The sequence below is a fragment of the Heloderma suspectum genome, chromosome 3 (assembly GCF_057233095.1).
Source record: "Heloderma suspectum isolate Gila_16-S chromosome 3, 16-S_ref, whole genome shotgun sequence".
NCBI lineage: Eukaryota > Metazoa > Chordata > Lepidosauria > Squamata > Helodermatidae > Heloderma > Heloderma suspectum.
In genome coordinates, this window is record NC_139460.1 from 50,984,199 (window position 1) to 51,010,766 (window position 26,568).

The 26,568-nt window shown below is 41.3% G+C and overlaps 2 protein-coding genes across 17 annotated transcripts in view; one reads left to right on the forward strand and one right to left on the reverse strand.

Moving 5' to 3' along the window:
* The first annotated feature begins 309 nt into the window (after positions 1–309).
* TFG (trafficking from ER to golgi regulator) lies at positions 310–24,988 on the forward strand. 16 transcript variants are annotated; one of them, XM_084843238.1, is made up of 9 exons: positions 310–413; positions 2,805–2,924; positions 3,622–3,833; positions 8,416–8,499; positions 8,841–8,987; positions 11,744–11,911; positions 17,450–17,590; positions 19,015–19,107; positions 21,325–24,988. In XM_084843238.1, exons 3-9 carry the CDS (start codon positions 3,650–3,652, stop codon positions 21,699–21,701), a joined length of 1,194 nt encoding a protein of 397 aa, XP_084699364.1. In that variant the 5' UTR covers positions 310–413; positions 2,805–2,924; positions 3,622–3,649; the 3' UTR covers positions 21,702–24,988. The 16 variants fall into 16 exon arrangements, with proteins under 16 accessions (XP_084699364.1, XP_084699367.1, XP_084699368.1 ...); XM_084843241.1 differs by having other exon boundaries at positions 310–354; positions 3,625–3,833; positions 21,325–24,955; XM_084843242.1 differs by having other exon boundaries at positions 21,328–24,909.
* Positions 24,004–26,568, reverse strand: part of ABI3BP (ABI family member 3 binding protein) — a 213,764-nt gene continuing 211,199 nt past the window's right edge. The window contains exon 47 of the mRNA XM_084843209.1: positions 24,004–25,370. Within this exon, the coding sequence (XP_084699335.1) occupies positions 25,255–25,370 (116 nt within the window). The 3' untranslated portion in view covers positions 24,004–25,254. The remainder of the gene's footprint in view (positions 25,371–26,568) is intronic.

Here is a 26,568-nt window from a genome sequence, read left to right on the forward strand (position 1 = left end):
GGCGCTGATTCGAAAGGCGCTACTCCGGCTCGGCTCAGCAGGATCCGTCACCATCTCTCACGAGGAAGGAGGGGAGCTAACGGAGGCTCCGCGACTCCCGCGGCCGACCGCAACAAACGCGCGCGCCAACGCCGGGACAAAGCGCGGAGCCGGGCGCGCGAGGCTACTCCCGCGCATGCGTGCAAACGCTCGCCCCGAGCCCTTTCCAGAGCCGGAAAGCTAACGCTCGCCTTCTCCTTTCTCCGCGCCGGCGCAGTGCCCGTTTCCTCTGACGAAGCTCTTCGGAGCCGTGATCCCCGCCGTCCGGGCGTGAGCGGGGTGCGCGTGCGCGGCGGCCTGGCAGCTGGAGCGGCGGTAAGCGCCTTGGCGGCCTCCTTTTGCCACGTACGGCGGCGGCGGCGGCGGCGGCAGTAGTGAGTGGCCAGTGGCGAGTGGCGGCGGGATTGGGGTCGGCGGCGGCGGCGGCGGCGGGAGGGCAGTCGGTCGCCGCAGCCTCTGTATGGCGGAAGAGCTGGAGCAAGTGGGGCGGGGGAGCCGCTTCCCGGGTTTGAATGGGGGTGGCCGAGCCGCTGCCCGGCGGGGAGGGGGATACCCGGGCCAGAAGGTCTGAGGGGAGGAAGAAGCCTCGGCCCAGCCGCCGCGCCCTCCTCTTCTTCCCGTGACGGGGAAAAGGGCTCGTCAGGCGCCCGCCCGGCTGCTGCCACATCGCGTCGCGTGCCTCATTCCTCCCCCACCCTCAGAGCTCGTCTTCCAGAGCGGGCGGGGAGCCGCGTCAGCCTGTTGCAGCAAAAACAGCGAAGGAGCCTTGTGGCACCTTAAAGAAAGATAGCGACACACACACAGAGACACACACGTGTGTGCGCGCGCGCGCGCGTTGCGACAATAATAAGTCTCTATGGGCCGGAATCCACCTGGAAAGAAGCACTTCCTCTTCTGGCTGAAGACGCCCCTCTCCTCCTTTCTCTTATCCCTCCTCCATCCAAAAATGGGCAGTTAGTTATAATTTCTGGTTCTGTAGATGTCATTCCCTAAGGAAGGGCTGTGAAATATGTAGCTCTCTTTCATCTTTTGTGCAGCTCAGAGTGTCTTATATAACATGACATCATTTTATCTCTCTCTCTCTCTCTCTCTCTCTCACACGCACACACACACACACACACACCATTTTCATAGTTTCTGTGAGCCTTGGAGGAACAGAAGTTACTTGTCCAAGGTCAGTCAGGAAGCTAGGGATAGTTCTGCATTAAATCGTGCTTGCTGGGTGAGTGCAGTTATATTAATAGTAAGAGATGTGAAAACCTGCGCCTTTCTTATTTCTTAACATTCTCAAGAATCTAAGCCTCCTTCAGCTTCTGCATGTCAAGGAATCCTTATTAGCTTGATTACGCAGACTTTAAAAAATGTTCTGTGCTGCTGTTCATATTTAAGCATCCTACTGGGGAGTGAGCCAGCAATTCTAACCTTTCAAAGCTTTTCTTTCTTGATTACTCCTACAGTGAAGTTGGGGTGCAACGCTGTCACTTTATTAGTATTGAAGAGATCTATGATTTCTGATTTGGGTGCACACGATGCAAACATGCTTTTTTCATAAAAAAAAGCAACTCCCAACAACCAGCTGCATTCAGAAATACAGAACATACAAGTCGAAAACTTTTGGCTTTCTTCATAGTTTCTCATACAGAATAAGCTTTTAAAAATGAGGTGTTTGTTTCATTTATTTAAATATAAGCTGCCTTTCTGGACCAAGTCTAACTTCTTTAATTCGTCATTTCAAGATTCTGTTTTCAATGAGGATCTTTAAGAGAAGTGATGGTTGTAAAGATAATTAATCTGGTTTCTTGTAATTGCGAAAGCTGTTGTTACTAGTAGTCCTAATTGTTGATGTGTAAGTGCTAGAAAAGCTCACTTTTCAAGTATGAAATTGATTCTAAATAGATCTGAGGGGCATCTTCAGCCTGATTTCTCTGATATCTCTGTAAGACACAAACTGGTATTGAATTCCACTACTTGTTTATAGATTCTGCTCATAGGGTTGTTACATTGCATTTTAAATGTTTTTCCACAGCTAAAAAAATGTTCAATCAATGTGCCATTTCAAAAAACACAAAAAGGTTACATTAACAGTTGGATTTAAAATTATAATCTTAATTCTCCAGTTCTTTTATAAAGCAACTGGTGATGGTCTTTTGCAAGTTATAGTCCAAGAAATGTCCAATTTTGCTGCCTCATAAAGCTAGTACTATGGGTTTTTTTAATGGGGAACATAGGCTTTCCTTCTGATTCAAAGAGGACATGCTTGTACAGGAGAGAACTGTATGTGTGAGCACAGCTTTGCTTGGCTGTCTTCACCACAGTAGGTCACAGTGCTGAAAAAACTTGTGTTATGAATATACTGATGACAGATGTCACTTTTATCTGGTCCGTTCGCTGTTGGATTGGTATTGTAGAGTGCAGCAAAATGGAACAGTCTGCCTCAGAAAACATGTTACTCTATAGTTTCAGCAATTTAAGCATACATGTTTGAAGTATGAATCACATTGTAGAAATCACTTTTCTTTAATGGAATCTCTGGGCAAGGTGCACCTGCTATGCTTATTGCTGAGCTGAAGTGATGCCCTCGTTCCAAATATCTGTATCCTCCACAGTATGCATAATTCATAAAAATGGATTACTTTTCAGTACTCCATAATGTAAGTTGCCATTTGTATCATTGGTGTATATATGTGTATATGCTTGCTGATGAAGGCCTCTGGTTTCTGATAGAGACTGAAACTAAGCTAAGCTATCTTGGTGTTTTGATGCAGATTCTACAAACTGCTGCCTATTATATTTCGCTAATCAGCGCTGTATGGCGGGACATCTGACCTCCAGTTGAAAGTAAAAGGAATAATCTGCCCAGCTATTCAGTAAACTTTGCAAGAGAGGTAAATTTCACGTTTGATACTCAGTTAAAAATAAATGTATTGATAAAGGAAGTGAAAGGTATCCTAAAGTTCACTGTTCTGCTGCTTTGTCTAAAAGCATGCTTAGTACTGTGTTCAATTCTTCATGCTAAAGATGGCGTTTTGAAATGTGCTCAGCTGTGATAGTTCAGACTAACATTTTAATTTTATCTGCTAAAACAGCTGAAACAGTGTTTTAGATACAACTAAAACAACTACATCTGTTATAAGCTAGAGCTGTGTGTCTTTGGACCACCATGAGGGAGCATATAGTTAGAGAAGCACAGCAGACAATAGCAGGCTATTATTAGCATGCCTTATCCCTTGATATTAGCACTTGAAGATCCTGCTACAGTGTAAGTTACTGAAAAGTTCCAAGAGCCATATTAGTGTAATACCTTTACTAGGCCAACCAAAAGGTCACAAAAATGTGCAAGTTTGCAAGCTCTCTTCATCAAGCAATACGTTACTTCCTGTTACATTTTGCCTGATGGAGAGATCTTGAGAGTTTGTACATTTCTGTGAACTTTTGGTCATATCCTGCCATTCAATAACATTTTCGGGGGGGGGGGTGCTTCTCCCTCTCCCAGATCTAACAAACAAAGCTTGTGTTTTGGATAAAATAATTCAATTTATTTGTTTCATGGTAGATATTAATGTACACTTCTCTTGTTCCCAGTAGCTCTGTAAGAAGGCCAGAGTTAACCATGAATGGGCAGTTGGACTTGAGTGGAAAGCTTATAATTAAAGCTCAGATGGGTGATGATATTAGGAGAATTCCAATTCACAATGAAGACATCACCTATGATGAGTTAGTGCTGATGATGCAAAGGGTTTTCAGGGGAAAGCTTCTGAGCAATGATGAAGTCACAATAAAATACAAAGATGAAGGTAGGATTTTTTCAAACTTTTAATGTTACATAACTGTACAGAAATGTTCTCTGGGTTCTTCAGCTCTTCTGGTTATGGAACGCTTCTCTTCTTTTCCTGGCCTATGCAGAATTCAAGGTTTAGAACTAGTCGAAGACAGATACTTCTCTTGAATTACCTAAACTAAACCTCTAGAGAGACAGGAGGGAGGCAGCACTAAGACTCAGGGAATAGGTGAGACTATGTCTTTCTCAGCATAGGGAAGGGGCAGAGTTTTGCTGTACATGACTTACAAAACCACAGGAGTAGCCTTCAGTTGGAGGCAGGTAGATGAAAGGAACACCTCAGACAGGATAGATCTGGTGTTAACAGTGGGAAGTAGGGAGCTGCAATTGTCATAATTGAATCCTGATAGCAGCCTTGAGATCCCTTACAGGTTTCTGTACTTGAGGCTCACACCACAGAGCTAGGATGGGGGATAGTGGAGCTGTGCCACTCCAGACACCTGGCTTGTACCTCCCGGTGGACATCAGTCTGTACGATAAATACCTGTTCTGGCCTGTATATACACAGCCTGAAATAGCTCTTTGTGGTAATATAACACTGAAGTAACCCTTACATATTATCTGAATTTCTTATGTCTGATTCTGAAACTACAAAAACAAAGAAGCTTTGTAGTGTCTATATATGTATTGGCTTCTAAATATGAATTGAAACACTAAATAGCTTCTATTGATAACTGCAGTATGCAACTACAGAAAAATGACCAGCAATGAATAAGCTTGGAAAAAAATTGTAGGTCATTGCCTGGTAGTAAGTAATACCACAGCGTGGACCACTATGCTATGAACAGTTGTAAGTGCTTACAGTGCAAACTGAACATTGTTCTTGAGGTACTGTCCAACTAACAGCAGTATCTCCTTCCATTTCTATTGCTACTTGCCCTCTAAAATATAATGACAGTTTTTGCTATCATCCACTGGTGAAACCTATACTTTTCTCTAGTGGCCTCTCTAGCTCAAAATTGGAACCTTCTCTTCTGCTCAAAATAGAACCAGAATTATAGTTGTATTAAAAATTCGTTCTGATGTTACCTCTCCTTCCTGAACAAATTCTACTCTTGATGTTACCTGCAATAAGAGGTTGAACAAGTCTATCCTGTTTCTGCAGCCTAACCCAGAGAACATGCTACATTTGTACGTGCCCCCAGTATAAAGTGGAAGAGCATGTTGACAGCCACTTCCCTAAGTAGCTTCTGTCAGCAAGTCCCAAGTTTTTCTACTTCTTGGCTTTTCTTGAAGTTACTAGCATCTTGAAGTTGAGCGGACCTTTTGGCTCCTGACTTGGTTCCGCATGAAATTGACTTGCTTATAATTGCTCATTTTGGAAAAACGGTGTGTGTTTCTGCTTTGGAATTTGCTGGGAAAAAATAGACATGTGTTTTACATGGGTACTACTGGGAGATGACTGCAGATTTCCCTGGGGACTCCCAAGATTCTGCAGGGTAATAGGGCACTGCAGGTGGGGGCAATTTCCAGAACAAGGCACCCAGCACTGTGAAGTATGTTCTGAAAATGCTTCAGATATTAGATTCTAGTCAACATGTTATTCGCATTTGTTCCAGAAATGCTATGTGGATGGTGTTATAATGCAGATGGAAGTGTCTGAGAGTATTAGGACAGGAGAGGCCAAATAATGCTGGACATTGTCCCATGAGTGTGCAATCTAAACTTATATCAGTTACCAAGAGTCGTAAATAAGTTATGATGTCTGCTAAGTTGTTGCCAACTTTATACTTAACTGAAATCCCTTTTTCATGATTAAATGCGTTCTTCCCTCGATTAATTCAACACTATTCTTCAGGCGTGGTACAGCAACAATGATGAAGACATGAATTCTTTACTTGCAGCCAATTCAGCTTCCTCTATTTGGCTGTGTGTGTTAAAATATTTATATCCCATCTTTCCATTAAAATAGTAACTGTTTACATCAAAAGTTTAAAAATTATCAACCTAAACACTCAAAATAGGAGCAGCAGATAAAAAGAATCAATTGCAAACCCTGAAAAGCCAGGGAAAGCAAAATTGGGCATTCGCCAGATGTCAACTCAAGCCACCACAGCAATCTACAAGTGTCAAGTTGGTGATGCTACTAATTTTTTTTTTTAATGTAAATTTAATGTTGGAGAAAGTCTGATTGGAGATAGGAGAAGGTGTGGCAGATCTTTCATATTTGCATCATCTTACCCCTGCTGCTCGATTAAGGAATTCTATAATCAAATGCCTCCAAGAGAATTCTGGAACTAAAAATAAGATCCCAGTGCCTAATACAGTCCAGGTTAGCCTTTTGAATTGAGAGTAGTTAAAATGTCTCATCTCTGAGATGAGAGACAATAGTACTTGGTCATCAGAAATAGATCGTTAGCACCCTTTCACTGATTAGAAGAAATCCAGATAAGGGGCTGCCAGTGTTAAATTTGGGGTTATGACTTTACCTTACCAGGGTACCATAAAGCAAGTAGCCACCAAATGAGGCCATATGGGCCATCAGATAAGTTGCAAAAAGCCTCATCCTAGATCATGAATCTAATGAAATATGTATAAGATCACAAGCTTACAAGACAGCATGATACCAAGGAAATATATTTGTGTCAAAAACATACCTGTAACATGTCAAAGAAAGCGAAAATGTTTGGATAAGTATGTTATGTGCATTAATCTCGATAAGAAGCTTCAAAATTTGATAATCTTATTTAGACATATAAAGATTTAAAGTAGACATGTTACCTTTGGAATTCGTAGATAAGAAATATACATTGTAATTTGAACATATTTTATGGCATCTAAAAAGTATATAAAAGACTCAGAACACACAACATTGCAAGCTGTCTTTTAGGATCGCTTTCCTTAATGTGTTGCCTGCAGAATCAACCCGGTAAGCATGATATTGAGTATCATTGAGAACTGGCAGATTACTTGATTCTGCTTAGAAGCCTTGTTTAAGAATGTTAGTTGTTTCATGTGTTTGAATGTATACATGCATAAGCTCTTGTATTTAGTACCGTTATCCTAATTTTTGTTGTTGTTCAGTCGTGTCCGACTCTTCGTGACCCCATGGACTATAGCACGCCAGGCCTTCCTGTCCTGCGCTCTCTCCTGGAGCGTGCTCAAGTTCATATTCATTGCATCCGTGATGCTATCTAGCCATCTCATCCTCTGCCGTCCCCTTCTCCTTTTGCCTTCAGTCTTTCCCAGCATCAAGGTCTTTTCCAGAGAGTTTTCTCTACGCATTAGGTGGCCAAAATATTTGAGCTTCAGCTTCAGTATCTGTCCTTCCAATGAACACTCAGGGTTGATTTCCTTTAGGATGGACTGATTTGTCCTCCTTGCAGTCCAGGGGACTCGTAAGAGTCTTCTCCAGCACCACAGTTCGAAAGCATCAATTCTTCGTCACTCAGCCTTCCTTATAGTCCAGCTCTCACAGCCATACATTACTACTGGGAAAACGATAGCTTTGATTAGACAGACCTTTGTCGGCAAGGTGATGTCTCTGCTTCTTACTATGCTGTCTAGGTTTGCCATAGCTTTCCTCCCAAGGAGCAAGCGTCTTTTAATTTCATGGCTACACTCACCGTCTGCGGTGATCTTGGAGCCCAAGAAAATAAAATCTGTCACAGCTTCCATTTCTTCCCCTTCTATACGCCAGGAAGTGATGGGGCCAAAATCTTGTCTCAGAGTATTTCTTAAGAAATAGAATTCTGTATTACCCATATCAAGAATGGAGTATTAAGCTGGCTGTAGAAGGTGTCTGGTTTAAGGAGAAATCTGGCTTTATACACAGTAGACAGGTAATCAGTGGTTGCCAGTGTACTGACAACATAGTTTGAGAGAATCTCTGAACCAGGGCATATGCCACAAAGGGCCATAGCTCAGTGGTAGAGCACATACTTTGCACGCAGAAGGCCCCAGATCCTCAGCATCTCAAGGTAAGGCTGGAAAAATTCCTGCCTGAGACCCTGGAGAGCTGCTGCCAGTCACTGTTGACAGTACTGGGCTAGGTGGACCAATGGTCTGACTCAGTATAAGGCAGCTTCTGTGTTCCTGCTATAGAAATCATTAGTGCTTATTCTTCTCTACTCATGCCAACAGCGCCAAGGGGAAGGGTGGTAGTGGTTCTTGATGAACCTCATCTGCTTACCATTTTTCTTGGCTGTTTAGCTCTTTACTCAGATTTGAAGTGCTTCTCAGTGTCTAGGTGAGACCTTATATTCACAAAGTATCTTGGTGCATATACTACTATTTTATAAGTTGAAATGGTTATTTAACTTAATGTTAATAGCAAGGGTTTTCTGGTTTGCAGATAGAAATTTTTAATTCGGGGCGGCAGGGAAGGAGATTGTGTTTACATCTAACCACTATTGCTTTGAGCGCATAAAATAAATAAAAACTATGTTCTCATGACCATACCATAGACTTAATGTGCTTATTCTATTGTGTGTGTGCTTTAAACTGATTTTTAAAAGATCTGCTGTATGATGCAAGTGACTTTAACATGCCTTTTTTTATGAGTGTTCTTAGATCTGATTCCTAATTCTCCTTAACAGATGGAGATCTTATAACAATCTTTGATAGCTCGGACCTTTCCTTTGCAATTCAGTGCAGTAGGATACTGAAACTGACACTGTTTGGTATGTACAAATGCTTTTGAAATCACTTGGCAATTGGTGTATTTAAGGGATTCACACACACCCCACCCCCACTTTGCCTGTTCTCCTTGGTAATAAACTTTCCTTCATTCATGCTTGTTCCAGTGGCAATTCAGAGAAGTACAAGTGGCTCTAAGCATTTGCTGCTGTGGAGAAGTGCATTCAATTTTAATGGACCAAATTGTGGCTGGTGTGTAGAATTGGCTAGAATAAGGCTATAAGATCTACAGAATGTTTTCACTCAAACTCTTGTAGCAAGGCAGTGTCTTACAAAATCAGCATTTGTGCCATGAAGGCTCATTTTTATAATAATCTATTTTCAGTTAATGGGCAGCCAAGGCCTCTAGAATCTAATCAGGTAAAATACCTCCGCCGAGAACTGATAGAACTTCGCAACAAAGTGAATCGTTTGCTGGATTGCTTAGAGCCACCTGCTGAGCCAGGGCTTTCTACCAGCCTCCCTGAAAATGGTAAGTTGGCAAACAGGCACTGTCAAGTATTGCTTGAACTTTTGCAAGATCGCGTGTATGTGTGATATTTAATAAATACAGCTTATAAGAAGTTGTGGCCTTTATCATGTTGTACACTAAGTGCTCTTAAGAATCGTCACTTTAAAAACCTTTGTAATGTTGGCTACTATAATGCAGTAAGATCAAATAACTGGTTGAACTTAGAACATAAGAAGAGCCATGCTGGATCAGACCAAGGGTCCATCTAGTCCAGCATTCTGTTTACACAGTGGCCAACCAGCTGTCGACCAGGAACCCACACACAGGACATGAGCGCAACAGCACTCTCCCACCCATGTTCCCCAGCAACCGGTGTGCATAGGCTCATTGCCTCTGGTACTGGAGGTAGTATATAGCCATCAGGACTAGTAGCCATTGCTAGCCTTTTCCTCCAGGAATTTGTCCATACCCCCTTTTAAAGCCATTCAAATTGATGGCCATCACTACATCCTGTGGTAGCAAATTCCATAGTTTATGCGCTGTGTGAGAAAATACTTCCTTTTATAGTACTTACCCACACCCAGCCCAGCTCAGATGTTCCTAGGGAGAGGTCAGGAGTGGTTCTTGGGCTTGCCTAGTTCCTCTTCTCCGGATAGAAGGGTATGGCTGAACTGGGTGATCCATCAGTGTTTTGAACCCAGGGTTTCTTCACTGTCTTTTCTGGTGGTATGTGTTAAAGAAGGGATGGAGAACCTTTGGTTTGTGGGCTGAATTTGGCTTGCCAGGCCTCCCCATCCGGCCCATGGGGCCTCCTACAAGGCTCCACCCTTTCTGAGAAGGGAGAGCAGAAGGGAGAGATGACTGAGTCGCTGGCTGAAGAAATGCTCTTCCAGCAAGTGCCTTGGACTGCATTGCTTCTCCCATGATGTCCACAGTGGGAGAAGGCCCAGGCAGAAAGAAGCCATCTTCTCCAGATGGTGTCTCAGGAAAGGGTGCTGGCTGACGTCGGGGCAGCACCTTGGGGGGAAGGACCCACCCCCAATGTTATCCTATCCCTGGACTCCTTCCAGTTCCCCACGCATTTGTTAAATATTGGAACCACATACTGGTGTTGAGCAGTTGTATGTATGCATGGAGGCCTGTTCCTGCATGAGTTTCCCATTCTTTTCTTTGGGAAGGTACCATCCTTATGCACAGTGAGGACAACATAAAACATGGGGAGCATTTCCCTTCTGTAAAGAGTAGAAAGCCCAGAGGAGGCGGAGATGGCAAGGTATTATTCCTTATGGCCGTATTCTGCATGTTAAAACATGCAGCACTTTTTAAAAAAAAGTTCAAACACTTCCTTGTCTGCTTCACCAGGTTATACAGATCCAGTAGGAGGATGCTGTTGCTCTCGTTTCCTTCATGTGGGTTTTCCATGGGCATCTGGTTGGCCACTGTGGAAACAGAACGCTCTATTAGATCTTTGTTCTGATCCAGCAGGGTTCTTGTGTTCTTAGAATGGTCCATTAGATTGAGTTAGGTTAAAGTACAAGGCCACCTGTTTTGTGTGGATATGAAATCAAGCAAATAAGCCTGGAGTAGATATAGTTGTGAGTAACGTATTAATAAGAAAAATTCTAGTCATAGCCAGTCATTGGTAGCAGCTAAAACTCTCTGGAAGTTGCATTACAAAAGCATATTACAGTAAGACTTGGAATACTCAAAGAATATTACATACTCAGATGACTTCTTTAAAGTTGGTCTGATGAATCAGGGTTGTTTGCAAAGGACTTCTGGCCTAAACAAAAGTGTTCTGTAGCTGGCATCAAAAGCTAACTTGAATAAAGTAACAAAACAATGATTTTGCGTGTGTCTAGCCAATTAAGAAGACTTTAGTTATCTATATAGCTAGGTATTCCCCTTGTTTTTGTTTTTAATTTGGACATTAGGCTTACAAAATGGATTCTATATATTGGCAACTCTCATCCTGTAATTATCAGTGATCTTAGTAGATGCAAACAGCATATACTTCTTGTCTTTGCCAAATAAAACTAGATCTGTTTCGCTGTTTGTGTATTTTTACATTTAAATAAGGGATAAATTTCTATGATTGCTTTTGAAATGGTTCCTTTTATCAGTAGCAAAATACCTGATTTTTTTACTGGCCAGTTGTCAAGTTGATATGTTCTATTCATTTAACTAAAGTAGTTCAACGCAAATGAAAGTTTGTGGTGGTGTGTTAGGATGTAGTTGTACATTTGGTGGTGTTATGCTTTATATTTCTTGTGGAAGAATGGGTGACAGTAAAAGCAAATAGTAAATTATAAGGGTCCCAAGAATCCTAACAAATGTATGCAAATTTAGTTTGCTTACTTATTTATTTTAAAGTATTTTTATGCTGCTTCTCAGCCAAAAAGGCTCTCAGAGCAGCTTATATGTAATCAGTAAAGCAATACAGTCCCTGCTCGCAGGCTTAGAAACTTATAACGACAAGACACATGAGGAGAAAGTGATGGGAAGGGAAGAGGAAAACATTAAGTAGTCTTTCAGCAGGGCTGGTGAAATGGCCCTGTTTTCCTTCTCATCTCCCTCTGTACAGTCTACTGCAATGGCTGCTGGTGGCGAGAGTGGAGAGAGAAGTAGCTTTTCTAGGCACAGAGTGATTAGTAGTAGATGGCGGCAAAATTTCTGATGTGGCCCTTGAGGATGCCAAACAAGCTACGCTAGTCCTTAAAACAAACTTTGTTATACCAGCCAATCAAGGCCTCTGAAATTTTCCTTTTGTCTTGCAGATGTTGCAGAGGGTAGGGAAGATAAGCCTGCTACTACTGACTCTACAGTCAAGCCTTCTACTCAAGTTATAGCAGCAAGTATGTCTGCTTTTGATCCATTAAAAAATCAAGATGAAATCAACAAAAATGTCATGTCAGCATTTGGGCTGGCAGATGATCAGGTGTCGGGTAAGAATATATATTTTATTGAAACCCTTGTTGAAGTTTCAGCCTTTCAGAATCGGCCATACATCATGAGGATCTTGTAGCATGAACATGAAGGAAATATCAAATTATGTTACGGTCTTAAAATATTTACTAGCCATTAAGCCACTATACCTTGCCAAGATTAAAGTCTTAACCATTCCCAAGACAAAATATTGTTAGTAGATACGTGGCATCAAACCAGACCCAAAGACTACATGATCTTAGATTGATTGAAATGATGTATGTATGATGTGGCAGTGTACTGTTTGGTACAGCATCTTTTCATTTGTATCAACAGCATAGCTCTGCTTCATACTATTTTCCTGTCAGCTGCGGAAGTGGTTAGGTGACTGAAATGCTCCACATTTCAGTGCTCACATCCTGAAGGCCTCTGTTTAATATGGTACTAGATACCATACTGATGACACTAAATTTTTATCAAGATTTTCAGAGATCTATTGTCCAGTGTGTGTACTATATGTACATGGAAAATACTATTGCTGGACTTTTATAATGTGCTATATCACGGCTAGAGCATATACAACCTGTGGCTAGATACAGCTGACAGACTTAAATTCTGAGAGTATGATTTCCCTGGCAAATAGTACTTTCATGAGGTGTTTCATAGTGCAGAGTACACTGCTTACCCTTGTGCTAGGACAAATCAGTATCTTTAAGTTGAATACCAAGTGTATTCTCAAGAGAAACTGGAATTCTGGCCGTAGTTTCATAGTTATGTTGAGCTGGCTTGCTTGATGGAAAATTAGCCATGTGCTAGGCAAATTAAGCATGTTACAGCTGTCCACATGGATTGTACTATTGAGTGATGAAAATTCTTCTGTCAAGAAGCAGTCAGATGACCAATTTATGACAGCTGTCGCATGGTTTGAGTTTGCTATGTGCTCAGGACTGACCTTGGGTTGCATAAATTTGACCTTCTGGCTCTATAAAATCTGAATATATTGGGAAGTTCTCTTCCATGACTATAATTTTTGAAGAGCAACAGAAGTAATTACCCCTTAGTGACAATAGGGCTGATCTGACACTGAAAGCTTAATATGTGTAAAAAAAAATGTAATGAGGATGGCAGAGGTAGAAGAGCTTGCCTGCGGGAGAAGAATCCTCTTTGCTCAGTTTTCCAGTTTCCTAATCATAGTACAAAGATTATTTTGAAATGTCAGAAAATTGCTGTTGGGGTTCAAATAGTCTTACACTACTCTAGAAAGAAAAGCAACATAAATGTTCATGAGGATTAATAGATATGCACTCATTCTTCACAGTGTCTTGCTTTAAAAGTTGCTTTGGTGGAAGTGAGGGACAATAAATACCACCAATTTAATCATCACTACTGATTTAATGGGTTGGATCCAGACTTAGACATGCTTAGAGTAGACTCATTGAATTAAATGAGACTTACAACTGCCTGAAGTCCCACTGATTCATTGGCACTACTCCAAGGGTGGGCAGCTTGTAGGCTGAAACATCTAGAGGGCCACAACTCCCATGATCCCTTCCCATTGGCTAGGGCTGATGGGAGTTGTAGGCCAAAACATCCGGAAGGTCACAAGTTGCCTATTCCTGTCCTGCTCCAATCCCGTAATGCAATCCAATACCTCTCTGTGACAACCATGTATATTGCAGCAATTCTGCTTGGATTGGGAGTTTCTCTACACACTCTTTGAAATGCTATAAAACTCTTTAGTTTGACCAAAGACTACAGAAGAAAAAAAATGAACAAATCACCCTGGGCAATAACAGCTCTGCACTATTGCCTCCAAATCTCTGAAAAGTTAACATCTGTATTTGAGCCTATAGTATAAAAACGACTAACCTTGTACATAGATATCATTTTGGTGCACCACTTGAGGGATTGTTTGCTTTGGTAATTAGTTGTTTGCTTATTAGATTGCAGTGTTTTTATGTAACTGGAAAGATGCACTCTGGTTTTTAATGAAGGTGGGGAAATGAAGTTCTGTTCAAGCAGCATAGCTATTTAAAAAAGTGTCATGGTGGAGAGTTCTGACAAAATGTGGTCCACTGCAGAAGGAAATGGCAACCCACTCCAGTATTCTTGCCAAGAAAACCCCATGGAATGTATCACAAGGCTAAAAGGTATGATGCCGGAAGATGAGCCCCTCACGTTGGAAGGTGTCCAATATACTACTGGGGAAGAGCAGAGGGAATTTCCAAGTAGCGCCAGAAAGAGTGAAGCAGCTGGGCCAAAGCCAAAAGGACACTCAGCTGTGGATGTGTCTGGTGGTGAAAAGAAAATCCGATGCTGTAAAGAACAATATTGTTTAGGAACCTGGAATGTCAGATCAATGAATCAAGGTAAGCTGGAGGTGGTCAAACATGAGATGGCAAGATTGAACATCGACATCTTGGGAATCAGCGAACTAAAATGGACAAGCATGGGCGAATTTAATTCAGGTGACCATTATATCTGCTACTGTGGGCAAGACTCCCTTAGAAGAAATGGAGTAGCACTCATAGTCAACAAAAGGGTGGGAAAAGCAGTACTGGTATACAATCTCAAAAATGATAGAATGATCTCAGTACAAATCCAAGGCAAACCATTCAACATCACAGTAATTCAAGTCTTTGCCCCAACCACTGATGCTGAAGAAGCTGAGATTGATCGGTTCTATGAAGACCTACAACACCTTCTAGAACTAACACCAAAAAAAGATGTCCTCTTCATCATAGGGGATTGGAATGCTCAAGTAGGAAGTCAAGAAATCACCGGGATAACAAAATAAAGCAGGACAAAGGCTAAGAGAGTTTTGCCAAGAGAACACACTGATCATAGCAAACGCTATTTCCAACAGCACAAGAGGCGACTCTACACATGGACATCACCAGATGGTCAGTATCGAAATCAGATTATGTCCTTTGCAGTCAAAGATGGAGAAGCTCTATACAGTCAGTAAAAACAAGACCTGGAGCTGACTGTGGCTTAGATCATGAGCTGCTTCTTGCAAAATTTCGGCTGAAATTGAAGAATGTAGGGGAAACCACCAAACCATTCAGGTATGACCTAAATCATATCCCTGATGAATATACAGTGGAGGTGAGGAATAGATTCAAGGGATTAGACCTGATAGACAGAGTGCCTGAGAAACTATGGATGGAGGTCCGTAACATTGTTCAGGAGGCAGCAACGAAATCCATCCCCAAGAAAAAGAAATGCAAGAAAGCAAAGTGGCTGTCTGATGAGGCTTTACGAGTAGCTGAGGAAAGAGGGGAAGCGAAAAGCAAGGGAGAAAGGGGAAGATATATCCAACTGAATGCAGAGTTCCAGAGAATAGCAAGGAGAGACAAGAAGGCCTTCTGAAATGAACAATGCAAAGAAATCGAGGAAAACAACAGAATGGGAAAGACTAGAGATCTCTTCAAGAAAATTGGAGATCTCAAGGGAACGTTTTGTGCAAAGACAGGCATGATAAAGGACACAGAAGGTAGGGACCTAACAGAAGCAGATGAGATTCAGAAGAGGTGTAAAGAATACACAGAAGAACTATACAGGAAAGATCTGAATGTCCCTGATAGCCATGATAGCGTGGTCACTGAACTTGAGCCGGACATCCTCGAGAGTGAAGTCAAGTGGGCCTTAGGAAGCATTACTAACAACAAAGCTAGCGGAGATGGCAGTATTCCAGCTGAGCTAGTTAAGATTCTAAAAGATGATGCTGTTAAAGTGCTGCACTCAATATGCCAACCAATTTGGAACACTCAACAGTGGCCACAAGCCTGGAAAAGGTCAGTTTACATTCCAATTCCAAAGAAGGGCAATGCCAAAGAGTGTTCAAACTACCGTACAGTTGCGCTCATTTCACATGCCAGCAAGGTGATGCTCCAAATCCTACAAGCTAGGCTTCAGCAGTATGTGAACCGAGCACTACTGGAAGTACAAGCGGGGTTTAGAAGAGGCAGAGGAACTAGAGATCAAATTGCCAACATTCGCTGGATCATGGAGAAAGCAAGAGAATTCCGGAAAAATGTCTATTTCTGCTTCATTGACTATGCTAAAGCCTTTGATTGTGTGGATCACAACAAACTGGCAAATTCTTAAAGAGATGGGAGTACCAGACCACCTTACCTGTCTCCTGAGAAACCTGTACGAGGGTCAAGAAGCAACAGTAAGAACTGGACGTGGAACAACCGTTTGGTTCAAAACTGGGAAAGGAGTACGACAAGGCTGCATATTGTCGCCCTGCTTATTTAACTTATACGCAGAGTACATCATGAGAAACGCCGGTTTGGATGAATCACGTGTCAGAATTAAAATTGCCAGGAGAATTATCAACAACCTCAGATACACTGACGATACCACCATAATGTCAGAAAGCGAGGAGAATCTAAAGAGCGTCTTGTTGAGGGTGAGAGTGCAAAAGCAGGCTTGAAACTCAACATTAAAAAAACTAAGATCATGGCATCTGGCCCCATTACTTCCTGGCATATAGAAGGGGAAGAAATGGAAGCAGTGACAGATTTTATTTTCTTGGGCTCCAAGATCACCACAGATGGTGACTGTAGCCATGAAATTAAAAGACGCTTGCTCCTTGGGAGGAAAGCTATGGCCAACCTAGACAGCATAGTAAGAAGCAGAGACATCACCTTGCCGACAAAGATTCGTATAATCAAAGCTATGGTTTTCCCAGTAGCAATGTATGGCTGTGAGAGCTGGACTATAAGGAAGGCTGAGCACCGAAGAATTGATGCTTTCGAACTGTGGTGCTGGAGAGGACTCTTACGAGTCCCCTGGACTGCAAGGAGGTCAAATCAGTCAATCTTAAAGGAAGTTCACCCTGACTGCTCATTGGAAGGACAGATACTGTAGCTGAAGCTCAAATATTTTGGCCACCTAATGCGAAGAGAAAACTCCCTGGAAAAGACCCTGATGCTGGGAAAGATTGAAGGCAAAAGGAGAAGGGGATGGCAGAGGATGAGATGGCTAGATAGTATCACCGATGCAATGAATATGGACTTGAGCACGCTCCGGGAGAGAGCGGAGGACAGGAAGGCCTGGCGTGCTATGGTCCATGGGGTCATGAAGAGTCGGACACAACGACTGAACAGCAACAACAACAATGCAGAAGCCAGCCGTAGCTTGGTGGAGATAAAATTAGTTTTGCTGTGAGACCAGTAACTGAACTCTTTATAAAATACATAATCCAGAAACTGAAAGATTGTACAAAACCAGGTATCAATTAAGATGCCAAACAGAAAGAGTTGGGCAAGTTTTTGTTCTAAGCATTTTTATTCAGGAAAATGGGTTTCTCTTGATATTCTTCAAAATTAATTGGGAATCATACCAATTTGTGCAGCTGTCTTTATGTTACTGTAAGAAATTGCCACTTTTTGCATCAAAATTAAGAACTTTGAATTCCAGAGTGCATAATAGATGATTGTATGTTAGGCCTTCAAAATATTGAAACCAAGATGATGCATAAACTTTCATCAATAAATGTCAGATTACTTCTGTGCCTGCATTGTTTTTAGAGTATCTTTCTTTCCCAGGGCCCCCCAGTGCCCCTGTAGAAGAACGTTCAGGAACTCCTGATAGCATCACTTCCTCATCTTCTGCAGCGCATCCACCTGGCGTTCAACCGCAGCAGCAGCCATATGGAGGAGCTCAGGTGCAAACTGGTCAGATGGAAGGTGAGCAATACCTGCACTTCATTATCCTCCTTACAGTGTATGTACTTGTCCCACTCAGATCTCCTGATATGACCCTGCCTGTAACCTTTGTTCCTTCAGCTCTACCATTCTCAGCTGTCTGGTAGTCTCTTGCTTTATTAAATTATTCAGCCCATGATCTCTCATTGCCACTTCTTCCTTGAACGTGTACATATGTCCTGTGTCTCTTCCACCTTCAGATTTCTCCCAAATGCACATCCCTTGTCAAAGCTGTGACCTTATCCCCTTCATCTTTGTTCCCAAATGTAACCAAGCATAAAGTACATGTAACTGCATTTGCTCACATCAATCAGTCACCGCGCATCTCTTTCCTCTCCCCTCCCCTTATCTTTCCCACTGTCAAAGTTTAGATTGTAAGCTCATTGGGGGCAGGGACCTGTCTTCTGTTCTGCTCTGTAAACAACTATGTATATTGATGGCACTCCATAAATAAATCATAATAGGTTTCCTTGGATTGCTTTAGCATAATCACTGAACAAAAATAGGTAAGATGCATAACCAGGTTTAGAAGGACTTCTTCTGGTTGTGGAACTTTAAAAACACTAGATGGTGCTATAGTGTTGAATCGCAAGCAAGCAGTTCTGTAAAGTGAAAAGTTATATGAAAGCTTTTTCCCAGGTTTATTGCAACATTTTAAAACCTCTCAGTTACTCTAACATTTTTAGAACTGTTATCAAACAACTCCTTTTAGAATTTGAAATATCTGATTTATCTAACATTAAACAGATGCCCCAGAAAACTTAAGGCCTTCCCTAGGTATGCACATAGAACCTGACTTTGCAAAGCAATGCTGTCTTATGTGTACTAGGTACTCTACTCAGCAAAAATGAGTTTGCCTCAAAAAGCTTACAATCTGAAGTTTATAGTTTGAAGAAAATAATTTGTATCTTAAGGACTTGTATTATGAACAATCAGCTACGTAAAGGAGGAGAGTGGCTTGCAGTGTAAAATAAGAACTATGAAAAACCTCCCTTTCTACTTGTCCTCAGATACTAGGCCCCCATCTATAGTGAATAACTTCTTCCTTGCATAGGATATCATTCATTGATTCATGTACCCTTCCACTGATAAATTTCTACCCAGAAACCTAAAGTCTTACCCAAAACATTTAGACCATGCTTGTTAACCATTCAGATAACAAATGTGTTTTTTCCTTAAAGAAAATGTTGGGGGGGGGGGGGAGCGAAAAACAATAATAGCTAAATTCTTATTAAATCAGATTTTTTTTTTCTGTGAAAAATCTAACTTCAGGAAAAGATCCTCAGCTAGATCTAGTAATTCGTTTGTTAAAAAATTCCTAACTTCACGAGAATAGTCTATGAAGAAGGTAAGACTGAGCTGCTAATATTTTAATTTTAAAAAAGTTTTTAAATTTAAATTGGTAGGCCAAATATATCAACAGTATCCACAACAGGCTGGATATCCTGCTCAGCAGCCACAAGCTCAACCTCAACAACAATATGGTATGCAGTATCCAGGTAAGCAGGTGGTAGGTACCTTAGAATTGCTATATAGAAAAGAGCGCAGTCACTTAGCCACTTCTTGAATACATCTTTGTAGTTCAGTTTTCAAGTAAACCCATTTATTTGTAGGCTGCAGTGGGGTGTATTACCACTGCATAAATGGCCTCAAGGCTTTTTCTCAGCACCCAACTTACTTGGTGCACTTCAGATGCAGCTGAGCTGTTTTTGGGGGAGGTGATCCCCAGTAGCATCTGGATAATGCAGGGCTGATTACATTGCTATCTTCCAATGGTTGCATCGTTCATGTGAATACAGAATTCTGGTGCAATCTCCAGCTGCATGGGGCCGCCTTCCCACATAGTTCTTCTACATCTAAAGAGCACCTCTGTGACTATAGATAAACTGTAAACATTACTGAATGTGCAGCATTTCAATTCTCCTTGTTCTTGGTAGATATTTTGCTCAAAAGAGTGTGTTTATGATGGGCGCCAGCAAGAATGCGTCATTATGAAACTTGCTGGGGCTTTTTTTGTTGTTAACATGAGGCACATCAGAAGAAAATGCCTGCTTGAGGTTTTGCTTGCTCACTTCCCCCCAGACTGGCCTCCAGAAGGCAGCTGGGAGTCTTCAACTATAGTAAAACTAGTCAAATGCTCTCTGAAAGTGCTCAATAAATCGGGTGAGGTCCAGAAAAGCTAGGACATTCTTCATTTGAACAAAACTTGCTTCTAAGTGTTTACATTTGCCTTGAACATTAAGCTATTGCAGTCATTAACATAAATGGCTGTGTAGGTTTTGTATCCCTACCGGGGCAACTTTTGAGGCCCAACTCCTACAAATGCACAAGTAAATATCACTAAAGTTTTCGCTGCTACCAGTCAAGGGGTTATTTGCAGCAGTCGTTGTTTCTTCAAATGGAAGTTACTTTTGTGCAAAGTGCCCCCTTTCTGAGTTTTGCCTTACTACAGAGAAGCTGTATTGTTTTCCTTTTGGCCTTCACGTATTAAAAAGGCTTCTTGTATGTTGATATCAGGTAACAGGTTTTGTTTCTCACAACCACCGCTTCTCAGGTGTAGTTAGGGTAGCTTAGTCTAGCCATACTAAAATTGCAAGTCTGGTAGTGCTCCTGTTTTTAAAACGCTTGTTTCCCTAGTAAATTTTGAGCCCAAATTCCAGGTGAGTTCAAAATTTACTCCAATGCTTGCTTTAGTCCTTGCTTTCTATGTTCAGGGTCCTGCCTTTTTAATAATTGTTATGTATCTGGTGTTTAATGCTAACAGGATTCCAGTCAATGGAGAGGTTTCATTGCAAGTAGCTTCAGGTGTGTTTCATGCTAGAGATAAATGGAGTTACTAGTTTTTGTTCCAGGCTTTTTTGTTCTTACGTTGCCAATCTGAGACTGTCTAAAAGCTGTTTTTAATAAAGTAGGCCGATAGCAAAGCGTAGTGTTAAAAGCACTTAAACTGCTGTCGGCATCTTCGGTGTGAGAGTAGTCTCTGGAGGTATTTTCTGTGTTCCAATCTATATATGATTGATTAGCTATATGAATTAATTGTTTCAAGCTGTGAATAATACATAGCCTGAATATGCATGAATTGGCACTTCAAGATGCAGATTTATTCAGTGGTGGCATATTTTACTAAAGAAAGATTTTTTAAAAACATCTCAATAATATTAATTGCCTAAATTATTTCATAAAACAAAATTACATAAATGTAATCATTTCATATAATGAAGTGGTCTGTTCTTCTCTCCTGCCCCCCATTCAACAGTGTTAATTTAGAGTTGGTTCACACATGTATGGACACTTATTATTCTACAGTGGACTAGTGGTTGAATGTGTGAATTGACTCCCTGCTCTGACACTTTTCAGTGATGTTGGGTAATATAAAAACCTCCGTGGCTCATTCACATATGGAAGTCATCACTTAATGCTGCAGTCAGCAAATGGTCAGCATGCCTGTGTGAGTCAGCCTTTAGAGCACTGCTATTTGAGAATATCCCCCTTTTCTTCACTGGACTTTGTGTAGCACTTAGGGTTTAAAAAACTGCTGTTCATCTTTTTTTTTCAGCTGTGCGTAATGTATACCTTTTAGCCTTTGCCTGGAATGTCTGTCTTCTAAAGAACATAGTGTGTGTGGGGGGGGGGGGGGTTGCGCACGCGCATGTGCGTAAACAAACTTGTTTTGTTACTTTTACTTAAATATGTTGCTGTTTCTTTGGGTCTCTCAGCAGGCTACAGCCAGCAGACTGCTCCTCAACAAGCACAGCAGTTCCAAGGATACAGTCAGCAGGCATCACAGGCTGCAGCTCCTGGCTTTCCTGGCCAGGCTCAGCAGGTGCCAGCTCAGCCTCCCCAACAATACCAGGCAGGCACCTATCCACAGAACTATACAACACAAGCTTCCCAGTCTGCTAGTTATAATGTGCCCCCAGCTTCGCAACCTGGGATGGCTCCAAGTCAGCCAGGTGCTTATCAACCAAGACCAGGCTTCACCCCACCGCCTGGAACTACTATGACACCCCCTCCGAGTGGCCCTAATCCTTATGCACGCAACCGTCCTCCCTTTGCCCAGGGCTACACCCAGCCAGGTCCTGGCTATCGATAAGGATGCTCTGCTACTGAAAGGCCCCAGGTAAATCCAAGCAGCTGCTGATGCTACCCCATCCGTACAGACTCCAAGGTTCTTTAACTGAAATACAAAAACTAATGAAAGATAGAATATTGTATGGTATCACTGTTGCTGTTTAATTTGCTGGGATATATGACCAAATGAATCTTATTTCCTGCTTTAAACTGTATTGGCTCTCTAGTTTAATATTGATTTTGGAAACACTACCTAAATGTTTGTAAAGTAACGACATTCTAGCTTGCCATATTAAAGTGCTAGGTAAAATCTAGCTGACTTATCTGGCTTGTTTTTACTAATAAAATGATGTACTAAATTAGACCCAATTGTTAAAAACTAGGTATGATGTATAAATTGTAACACGCACATTGAAACTGAATAAAACACTCAAACCATCATTTGTTAATTGCTGAGCAGTGCTTACTGCATAGATTACATGTCAGACTATAGCATGCTAACACCCCCAACACACAGAGTCGCTCACTAAATTGGGGCTGGTTCTATGTAAGTAGTCCTTACTATCCCCAGGTATGCATTTACTTTAGTCTAGTATGTGAACTGAATGACATGGAGCAATTATTGTAGCAGCTGAAAAGTGTTGCTGTTAACCTAAGTCTTGTGCTTTACATCTACTCAATTGCAATAAAAGGGAAACTCTCATGTATACAGGAGCCATTGTGGAGCCCCGTTGTCTGAAAACGTACTGCTACTCTGTATCACTTAGGTTTTAATTAGCAATAGGCATCCCTACAACTATAGAGTGTGTGTGTGTGCGCGTGCGCGCATGCATTTGTGTTACCATGACAGACTTGAAGGCAAGCTTGAATGAATGAAGCACTTTCATATTTTAGGGAAGGTAACGTAGGTTCAGCAAGTTTTTTTAATTGAACTCTTGGTGCCCAGTCATTCCCTGTGCGTGCACAAAGCCCATATTATCACAGGGCATAATGGCCCTATTTCTCCCTTTGTTTTGTGCATGATTGGAAAAGCTAGGTGTCTAGCTCCATGGCCCAATTTTAGAGCACATGGTTTTGCATGCGAAAGATCCCAGATTCAATCCCCAGTATCTCCAGGTAGGACTTGGAAAGACCTTGTCTCAACCATGCAGAGCAGCTGTCAATCAATGTAGATGACAGTGAGCTACAGATGGACCAATGGTCTGACATAAGGGAGATTCCGATGTTTCTATGTGTGCACAGACCTTCCAACCCTTATAACGGCCTGGTGTGTTGCTTGTATATGTTATGATGCATGTGCACTTGGGGTGGGGGGAGAGAAAAATCAAGAACAGATCTAGGGATAAGTGTAGAACAAACTAGAGAATGAAAGAATGAGCCCTTTGAAAGGCAGGGAAGGAACAAGGGGAGGAGCCCAAACTCTAGGACTACTCTAGGTTAAAGCCTGTTTGTGTTCGTTGCCTTGCCTGAAGGGGAGGGGGAAGGAACGGCACATAACTCAGACATGGTTCATCATGGATTGCTTAACCCAAAATGAGTCGTGGAGCATGCCAGGTTTGTGTGGCTGCCATTTTGAGTATACCACTCCCAATCGGGCCTGTGCTGTGTCATGCAAATCTGGACGACAGGTTATTTGAGGATTAAACAATCCCTTCAATAACCCATGAGTAGTAGTAGAGTTCTGTGAGAGTTTCTTTAACCCTTGAATAACCCATAATGGCAGGGTTCTCACATGGCACAGTCCCCAGTCAGGGGTTGCATATTCAAAATGGCTGCATATGCCATGGCTCAGCATAGGTTAAATAATCCATGTAGGTTCCATTTGTATGAATCAGTAGCTCTGAATGGGGTAGATGTATAACCACTTCGTTTTTCAAGCTGCTGTGTTTTTTCAAATTGCTGTGCCTATATGCCCATGTCCTTTATGGAGGCACAGATTCCCACAGTTGGTGCTTCCCATATAACATACATGGTCATAAACCCAGCAGTCTTGCATGCTTGCACAGGCAGTCTTGTGAGGTCACTGAGCCTCAGCTGGACAATGAGATACAGACTTCCATATTTTGATTCATTTTACAAAAACAGTTGAGGCAGGGTGTGGTACACCCTGATCTTGCCAGTGATCAGATACACTGGAATAATTAAACAAGATTTTGCCAGCCCAAACCTATCTTTATAATTTTAAAACGATAATCTGAATCTAAAGAATAGTGGAGCACCATTACGCAGATCTCAATAAAATTCTTGGTTTGTTTTCAGGACTTGTGCATCTGGTATTTTTAGATGTGCATCTGCTGAATATATCAATGGTGAAAATACTATTTATGATTAAAAATACTTTATTAAGAGTACAGTGTACCTGCAATGTACTTAAACGATTTTTTTTATAAACAATCCACTATTCCTTGTGTTCCTTTTTATATTTTAATACATTGAATAAACACCTTTAAAAACCTACATCTCTTTATATATAATGTTTAAATGTTTAAGCAATACAAATACAGCACTTTGTGTAGAGGAGAAGGGCTGAAACATTTTCAAAAACAGCCTTTTCCATTCTACAAAGCAGATCACATTACTCTTCAATTTTATATAAAGAAAACTTAATCAGGTTTTAAATATAACTAAAATGTTGGTGTTTTTGTATGCCTTGGCAGTAATCTACACACTATTCACGAACATCTGCATTGATCTACACTCGACTCAGATAAAACTGCATGATCATACTAGTTTGTCAAGGGTACATGTAAACCTGACTTACTGATGTGATAGTCTGTTGGCTGCTTCTTATGTATACTGTGTCAATTATGAGTGGTGCACACATTTTGAAGGTAGCTTTCCCTGGAAGCAGTGGGTGATTGAATCTTTGTGCCTGTGTATTGTTAAGGGAACAGCTGTGCTTAAAACTGTCACATGTCCATGTTGCCATCCTGCAAAGTGGTAACAAAGATTTTACCACACATCTGCATGGCACAATGGTTATAAGTATGGCTCTGTCACATGGTTCTATGGCATATTTTACAATGTTTTAATTGACACAGACTGAGTGCAGAGCAATATATCTTCATCAGTTTACAAGTGTTCAAATGGAGTTGTAGAACTGCATATTTTCAGACTGGACATATAAAGTGGTAGAAAAGTTAGTCAGGAGCTAACCTGACAATAATTTAAGTGTGTTTGAGAATAAATCAGAACATGAACTTTGGCAGTATGTATCAATAAAATTCAGAATACATATTTGTTTCTTATCTTTTCAATAAAGGTGCCTCAAAATGTCACAACAATGATAAATAATAAACTACATCTTTTAAAATACGTAGATGGTACCATAAGAGACTAATAGGGAGCCAGCTTCCCAATACGACGTTTTATGACATGTTCAAACTCTTCCTACAACATATCCGTAAATCTGGACAACTATAATAAAGCAGCCAATGCTGTTGAACAGATAACACCAGTATTGTCATTAGATTTCAGCATGACAACTATAATACAGTGACACATTTCCATGTCTGAGCTTGTCTGTGATAGTCCTAGCTGGATGCAATCTTTCAGTATTCAGTTCATCTCTTGTTCTACCATTTTCCAGGTATTGAGGTTCCACACTCATACCAATGAACATAGTGTGTGTGTGTCTCAGCTCCTATTTTCCCAAAGTTGACAGGTTCCTGTCGAACAGCTCTAAAAAAGCCTGGTTAAAACAAAATGGGGAAAAACCCAACATTTACTGGAAGTTGAACACTGAAAAGCTGAATCACACATTTGTTTAGAGACACCTAAATATTTTTTAAGTGTATACTTGAAAATGTAAAGTTTAAACAAATTTCAGTTTGCAAATGTGTATCATATGCTATCGTTAGGAGCATGATTTGCTGTGTTCCCTGTCAAGTATCCTTCACCATGTTAATCTGTGAAAAGGTCCCAAGAGTGAAGGCCATTCTCACTTTACATTTTGTAATAGGATGCATAAAGACAAGCCCTGTCGAGTATGAAGGTCACACGCGTGTAGAAGTAGAGCTTGGCAGACAATAATTTGTGTCTAGCACCTACTGATGTATTGGAGGTTCAAATTTTGTTTAGTGGCTATGGTGGAGTACATACTGTATACATGCTAATCTGAATGATGGTGTCTAAACAGCAGTGTACTTTGAACACGCATCTTGTCATTTAAAAAATGTCAGCATAATTTGTTTTAAATTAATCATTCAGCTTAGATTTGGTCAAATTAACACCATCAAAACATACTGTGTCTGCACAATACTACCTTAAGGCAGTAGTTTTCCAAATACTTTTTTTTAAAGGGTATACCAACACATTGCCTGTGTTTGCTGTGTACTGGTCAATTCCATCCCATATTGGTGTGCTGTCCTTCAAAATGGATGATCTTGCTATTGGAGAGAGTAACAACCTCCTGCTTGGCAATCCATATAGCGTAATACCTTTATTATTTTTGTGTTCAAAAATGTGCAAGCTTTCAATATCTCCAGATCTCATCATCAGGCTATATGTTACAAAAAGCAGGTTGGCCAGGAGTGGGGGATACGGGTGTGGGGAAAAGGCTGATGAGATGTTATATTTACGATGGCAGAGTCTTAAGATGATATAAGAACATAAGAGCCATGCTGGATCAGACCAAGGGTATGGAGAAAGGGTTGCAAACATTCAAATTGGGCTCTGACAAGTGATGTCATAGTTTCAGGTTTCAGTGTCCCTGGGACCACTGGGCAGAAGGAAGACTCGGACATTTGTAAATCCTCCATTTTTGAAAATATAAAATCCATCGGTTAACTCAATGCTGTCTCTATCCAGGGTGAACCAGACAGGTTCCTTGGTTGGTGGAAAACAATAATCCTGTTTGGATTACTGCAGTGCATTATATGTGGGACTTC